The 6,902-nt window shown below is 66.8% G+C and overlaps 1 protein-coding gene across 1 annotated transcript in view; it reads right to left on the bottom strand.

Annotated features, from left to right (window-relative positions):
- Positions 1 to 916: 916 nt before the first annotated feature.
- Positions 917 to 6,902, bottom strand: part of SLIT1 (slit guidance ligand 1) — a 42,248-nt gene continuing 36,262 nt past the window's right edge. The window contains 10 exon segments of the mRNA XM_067300128.1: positions 917 to 3,341; positions 3,422 to 3,633; positions 4,918 to 5,180; positions 5,182 to 5,206; positions 5,289 to 5,341; positions 5,344 to 5,443; positions 5,621 to 5,751; positions 5,866 to 6,103; positions 6,434 to 6,571; positions 6,778 to 6,871. Coding sequence (XP_067156229.1) covers positions 3,097 to 3,341; positions 3,422 to 3,633; positions 4,918 to 5,180; positions 5,182 to 5,206; positions 5,289 to 5,341; positions 5,344 to 5,443; positions 5,621 to 5,751; positions 5,866 to 6,103; positions 6,434 to 6,571; positions 6,778 to 6,871 — 1,499 coding nt within the window. The 3' untranslated portion in view covers positions 917 to 3,096.

Here is a 6,902-nt window from a genome sequence, read left to right as displayed (position 1 = left end):
CTCTAGGAGGCCCCTCTTAAAGTGAAGTATTAGCTCAGAGCAAAGGGTTTTCCTCCCTGGGGTGTTTCTCGGGTCCCCAGGAAGGAAGAAAGACCTATTGCACTTGATGTCAGTCTTCACCACTGGCTGGTTCTGCACAAGCTGGCTTTTGCAGTAGCTGTTGTCCCAAGCACAGGTCAGTGTGCTGAAAAGGAGGGAGTGAGCAGTGGCCACCGAGCAGCTGCACGGACCCTGCCTGGTTCCCCCTCACTGCCCTGGCCCCCAGAGGGTGGCAGGAATGGTTCCCTCGGCCAAATCTAGCCTCGTTTCCCCTGCAAAGTCGCGCGAGTTGAGTTATATCGTCACCGAGCAGGACTGGAGCGCTCTGCAGGTGTGAACTCGCTGGGGGAGAGGGGTTAGCGAGAGGGCCAGGTCTTGTGGCACAGCGGGTTTGCATTTCTCTGTCCCCAGAGGCTGCAGCGGTCTCGCTGCCCGGCTTTTGCGTTGGCTGGGGCCGATCCAGGCTTTGCCACGTTCCCCCCCCACCCTCCAGTTCCTCCACCGAGCAGGGCTGCTGCCCAGGCCACCTCGTGCTCCCCCAGGGTTCACAAGTGCCCAGTTTACCCTCGGCCGCTCCGTCTCCTCACCGGCCGCCTGCCCTTTCCCTTCCCGTCCTGCCCCGTGCACGACCCAAGCAGCGACGCCTCCTTTTGCTGGCAGCAGCCATCCCCCCACCCCTGACACCTCCTCGCACCCCCGGCACGGCCGGAGCGCAAGCTGCCCTCCTTCTCCCCTCCGGGAAAGAAGAGGCTGGGCCTCTGAAGGAATAAATGTCATGTTCACATGGAAGACAACATAGACAATATCAAACATCTCCTAAAACAATGCAGCCTCTGCTAGCAAAAGGGTGCTCAGCGCCTCCCTCACCGGCCTAGTACAAACCAGCGTCTTCAACAGTGACACACACAAACCCCACGGGCCCAACAAAGCCACGGCCACTGTCCTGCCCAGTAGCATCTGTAAACAAAAAGAAAACATCATTTGTTGACCCGAACATATAAAAATACTATAACAAAATGAAATACAAATATATATTAGAATCTGTAAGTATTCTGTATAAAGAGATACTTTAGCGGTTAGCTTACAGCAAGAACAGAAACACAACACAACCAAGCCCAGTCTTGGCCACGGGCAAAATGAGACGTGTCCCGGGTCCATGGTGCAGCAGAGGGGTCTCCCAGTGGAGAGGGCATCTGTGGCCGAAACACATCCCCGAGGTGGCGGACACGTCCTGGCGGCCGGGGGTGGGCTGGGGATGGTCACAGCACCCACGGAGTTGGCTGCACCCAGCGGTGATGCCCCATGGCAGGTGGCCGGCGCTGGAGCCATGGGATGGAGCGATTCAGCGTTGCAACTCCAGGATGATTCGTCCACGCCGGCGAAGGGGCAATGCACTGTCCAGGCTGCGTGTGGCATCCCGGGTCGGTCCACAGCCCCCGTGGCCATAAAGCAACGCTGGAGAGGCCGGGCTGCGTGTTGTCCCCGGCGCGCTGCCCTGCTCCCGCACTGGCCCAGCATGCTCCAGCGCTGCGGGTTTGGAGGGGCATTGCTTGGGCACAGGAGCTCCCACTGGGGCAGGAGCTGGTGGGACCGGCCCCGGTCGCCCAGGAAGCGTGGCGCTGCGCACCTCTGCCTCGGGCATCTTCAGCCTCAGGCTGGCCCCAGTGTCTACAAGGCCCGAGCGCTGGCAAAGGGCACCGCGAGCCCGCACCCCTGCTGTCCCAGCAGCCACGAGCCCCCTCCCTGGGCTTGGGCCTCCTGCTTTTTTTGCTGGCTGCCCCCCAACCTCTTCAGGTGCGTTCAGCAGGGTCCTGGTGGGCAGCGCAGCAGCATCCGAGCCCTCCAGGGCTCGGGATGCCCTGTCGCAAGCCCCAGCGGGCAGCAGATCAGGCCCCCAACTCGCAGTCCTCCCCAGCAACCAGCGCGGCCAGGCAGGGCTGCAAGCACCGTGGGGCACGACGCCTGGTGTGGGGACCAGTGGTCCATCACCATCCTCCCTCCAGGAGGCTCCACCAGCCCAGGACAAGGCACCCAGCAAGCGGCTCAGCTGTCCCCAGCACCCCGAGGCTGCGTGCCGTCCCAGCATTACGTTACACACCAGATGCTGCATGGTGAGGCCGAGAATTGATGCTTTATTGGACCCCATGGACGTCCGCGTCCTGCTCCCAGCACAGCAAAGCGCTGCTGGGGCTGCCCTCGACCCAGCGTGTCCCCAGGGCTACGCTGGCGCTGTGCCCCAGCTCTGGGCACAGCTGGATGCACCCGGAGCCCAGACGAAAGCACAGCCCCACGCGTGCATCAGCGTTTGGGGCTCTGGCTGACCCGGGGGGGGGGGGGGGGGGTCCTCCGACCATGCAGCTGGTGGTGGGTGACATTTGGGCTCCAGCCACAGCACCGCAGGGTGGCTGCTGTCCCAGGCAGCTCAGCCCGGGGGGGACACGGCCAGCAGGGAGCCAGGGCTGCTGGAGGGGATGGACTGAAGCCAGGGCCCCGTGGGTGCGCCAGGAGCCTCCCGGCGGGCACTGAGCCCTTTCCAAGCCTTTCCCCAGGGATGCCCCTCCGGTCCAGCCCCAAGTGTCGGGAAAAGCCGGCTGGCGCCACGTGCAAGCCGGCTGCCAGGGGGACACATGCTCCCCTCCACGGGTGCCACAGAGGAGCAAGCAGAGACGAAGCCAGAGGACAAGGAGGGGGCAGAGCAGGCTCCGCCACGCCCCCGCCTTGTATAAATACATCTGTGTAGCTGCAGTTCTCAAAAAAATTCTCTATCTACACATTTGCTTGGTTTGTGGGTTTTTTTTTTTTTTTTTTTCTTTTTCTTTTTCTTTTCCAACCCTCTAGATGCAACAGATCTACCCTCCTCCGGGCCGGGCCCCAAGGCCAGCTGGGCTCCTCCGAGAGACGCGGCCGGGCTCTGCGAGCGCCCCGGGCAGCAGCGCCACGGCCGCGAGGGAAAGCGAGGTCCTGGCGGCGGCGGGGGGGGTCCCCGGCGGCCCCCCCGCGCTCGCTGGTGTCCGCGGCGGCGGCTGCCCGGGGCCGGGCCCGCTGCAGGCTCGGCGGTCACAGGCACTGGCTGCAGCCGCACTTGCTGGGCTTCTCCACCTCCTCCACGAAGGACGCGCCGTTGCTGCACTCGAAGGCGTACTTCCTCCGCTTGAGGCGCAGGCCCGTGCAGCAGCCCGGCGCGGGGCCGCCGCAGGCACCCCGGCACTCCACCCAGGCCACGGGCCGCGTGGTCTGGCAGACGGCGTAGCCCCGCTGCACCTGGTGGAAGTCCCGCACCGGCTCCCCCCGGCACTCGGGCTCTGCGGGAGAGCGGCGGCTCAGCCCGGGCCCGCGGCGCGGACCCCCCACCTGCTCCCGGCCCCGCCGCCCGCCCCCCTACCTTGGTCGCAGAGGGCGCCGGTGTAGCCGCTGTGGCACTCGCAGGCTGCCTCGCCGCCCGGGGCGAGGCGGCAGCGCCCGTGGACGCAGGGCCGGCGGCGGCAGGGGTCGGGCGGCTCCGCCGGCTGGTTGCACAGGGCGCCCTGGTAGCCCTCGTGGCACTGGCAGCTGTAGGACAGGGCGTCGAGGGGCAGGCACAGCCCGTGCACGCACCTGCGGGCACCCGACGCAGTCAGCTGCCCACCGGCACGCCTCGGCATGGTGCTGGCACCGGCACGGCACGGCGCTGCCACCGGCACAGCATGGCACAGCGCAGCGCTGCCATGGCACCATGGGCACGGCACTGGCACCGGCAAAGCACAACGTGGCACTGGCATCAGCACAGCACCACCGACTCGGCACAGCATGGCACCAGCATGGCACTGGCGAGGCACCAATTGGCACAGCACCGCCAGCATGGCACTGGCATGGCACAGCTCCAGCACTGGCATGGCTTGGCACTGGCATGGCACTGGTACAGCACAGCTCCAGCACAGCACAGCACTGGCGGCACGGCACAGCCCAGCATGGCACTGGCATGGCATGGCACTGGCGCAGCCCTGGTATGGCACAGCCCGGCATGGCACAGCCCAGCATGGCACTGGCATGGCACCGGCACAGCCCTGGCACGGCACAGCCTGGCACCACCAGCCTGGCACTGGCTTGGCAGAGTCCAGCTCCAGCACCGCCGGCACAGCCATGGCACGGCATAGCTCCAGCACAGCCCGGCACCACCGGCACGGCACTGGCACGGCATGGCACCGGCGCAGCCCTGGCAGAGTGACTGGCAGCCAGTGGGAGGGGGCAGCGGGAAGGCAGTGAGGAGGGACAGCCAATGGGGCATCACAGGGCAGCCCGCGAGTGCGGCAGCCAATGAAGAGGGCAGGGGGTGAAAGAGTGGCCAATGAGGGGCAGCCAAGGACAAGGCAGCCAGTGAAGGGGGGCGGGTGATGAGGGGCAGCCAATGAGGAGGGGCAGACAATGAGCCAACCGGGTGGGGCAGTCACTGTGGGGCAGCCAATGAGCAGGGGCAATTGAGGAGGGGCAGCCAATCAGGAGGGGCCATCAGTGAGCCAATGAGGCATGGCAGTCACCGTGGGGCAGCCAATTGGATGACTCAGTTGCTGCAGTCAGCCACTAGGGTAGGGCAGTCACTGTGGGACAGCCAATGGGCCAGGGCCATTGCTGAAGGGCAACCAATGGGGCACGGTCATTGCTCCAGGGCAGCCAATGGGGCAGAGAGGTCACTGTGGGGCAGCCAATGGGGCAGATAGGTCACTGCAGGGCAGCCAATGGGGGGAATGGGTCACGCAGGCCAGCCAATGAGGTGAATGGGTCACGTGGGCCAGCCAAGGGGGCACGCGGGCTGCTGCAGAGCATCCAATGGGGCAAGTAGAGCACTGCAGGGCAGCCAATGGGGCAGGCGGGTCGCCGCGGGGCAGTGGAGGGGACACTCACTTGTGCCCCTGGCAGGGGCTGTCGCGGGGCTGATCGCAGTGGGGCCCGGCCCAGCCGGGCTCGCAGTGGCACACGGGGCCCTGGGCGCCGGCCGGCTGGCAGATGCCGTGCAGGCAGTAGAGCTTGCGGCAGGGCTCGCAGCCTGGCACCACCCCCGGCGTCATCCGCGTCTTGGTGAAGTCCTGCAGCTCGTTGTTGATGTAGAGGTTGCGGATGCACCCGTGGAAGCTGGTGCCGTTGAGGAGCTGCCACAGGCGGAAGGCGGCCGAGTTCACATCCACGGGCATCCCTGGCGGAGAGCGGGGCCGTCAGCACGCCATGCCGGGGAAGGGGCCGCCACAGCCCCCACTGCAGCCATCCACGGGCCCTACCTCCCACGTAGAGCGGGGCCTCGCTGTTGAGCGTGTAGTGCTTGCCGAAGTTGTCCATGGTCATGGGGCTGCCACCGTCGATGGAGAGGTTCACCATCTGGTCGAAGGTCACCAGCTCCACGGTGTGGAACTGCCCGTCGTTAATGGTCTCGGCACTGGTGGGGAGGGCTCCATCACGGAGGTGGTCCCTGCTGCCACAGCCCCCTCCTGCCCCACGGAGAGCCCCGGGGCCCCCCAGAGATCTCACTGTGGTGGGGATGGGGTCGGCTCCAAGCAAGGTGTGGCTTGGGGAGCAAAATCCCCAGCGCCGCGGTGCCCCGGCAGAGAGATACCTGTAGATGGCCGAGCTGGGGTGGGTGCCGGGGTCATAGCTGACCCTCACGTGGCCCTGGTACAGCTCCACGGCCATGTGGTCGCTGTCCCCGTTGTACAGCAGGATCCCGTTGCCTTCCGCCGTGGAGACCTGGTGGCAAGAGAGGAGGGAGCCCCCCGTCCCGTGCCAGCCCACCCACCCGCCGGCGGCCCAAGTCCGCCGGCCCCCGGGCTGGGGCACCCTGGCTCAGCCCCGCGCCCTCACCTGCAGGGTGATGTTGGCATGGGGCCAGTCCTGCAGGTCGGTGAACTGCAGGTACGTGTCGCGGTCCACGAAGTTGACACTGAGCAGCTTCTCGCACTTGGGGCCGCCGAAGCCGGGCAGACACTGGCACAGGGCCCGGGCGCCCAGCTCCACGCACTGGGCACCGTTCTGGCACTCGGCCCGCTCGCAGGGGCTGGGCTGCCCGGCGGCGCGGGGCGGCATCTCGCACAGCTGGCCGCTGCGGGGGCGGAGGGGGGCGCTGGGGTGGCGTGCCGAGCAGGGCAGCCGGGTGCTCCCCCCGCGCCGCCCCACCGGCACGGAGAGCGCTCTCCTGGCCTGGCTGCACCCAGGATTTTTGGGGGGCCCTGCAGCGCCCAGGCACTGCTAGCACCGCTCAGGCATCCCCAAGTCCTCTGGCCAGTGGTGGCAGAGGGACACCTGGATCCCAAACCCTGGGGATGGAGGGCGATGCAATAGCAGTGACGGGTCCCTTCTGCATGGTGACCCATAGCTGCCCCGGTTAGCCCACGGCGGGGGCACAAGCCCCCCAGCGCTCTGCAAGCCGTACCTGTAGCCCTCAGCGCAGAGGCAGGAGTAGCCGTTGACCTCGTCCACGCAGCGAGCGTTGTTCTGGCACCGGTGGTCCTGGCAGTCGTCAAAGTCCTCGCTGCAGTTGGTGCCGACGTAGCCGGGGGCACACTCACACCTGTGGCCGGGACGGGTGCTGAGCTCCGGGGCTGGGGGGCCGCTCCCCGCAGCGGCCCCCACGCCAGCCCCGTCCCCCCCTCGCCGGCTTGCAAGCTGCAGTCCCCAAAAGCCAAATCACCACCCCAGGCAGCAGGGAGGAAACCAGCCCAGCAGGGATGGGCATCCATCTGGGAGCGGCTGTGCCTGCCCGGGGCCGGCACTCACCGGGGGCCCTGCTGGGTGGAGATGCACTTGGAGCCGTGCTGGCACGGGCTGAGCTCGGCCGAGCAGAAATCCAGCAGCTGCTCGCAGAAATCCCCTGCAGGACAGGAAAGAGGGTGACAGAGGGT

Source organism: Apteryx mantelli, chromosome 7, assembly GCF_036417845.1.
Source record: "Apteryx mantelli isolate bAptMan1 chromosome 7, bAptMan1.hap1, whole genome shotgun sequence".
NCBI lineage: Eukaryota > Metazoa > Chordata > Aves > Apterygiformes > Apterygidae > Apteryx > Apteryx mantelli.
This window is presented reverse-complemented; position numbering and strand designations above follow the sequence as displayed.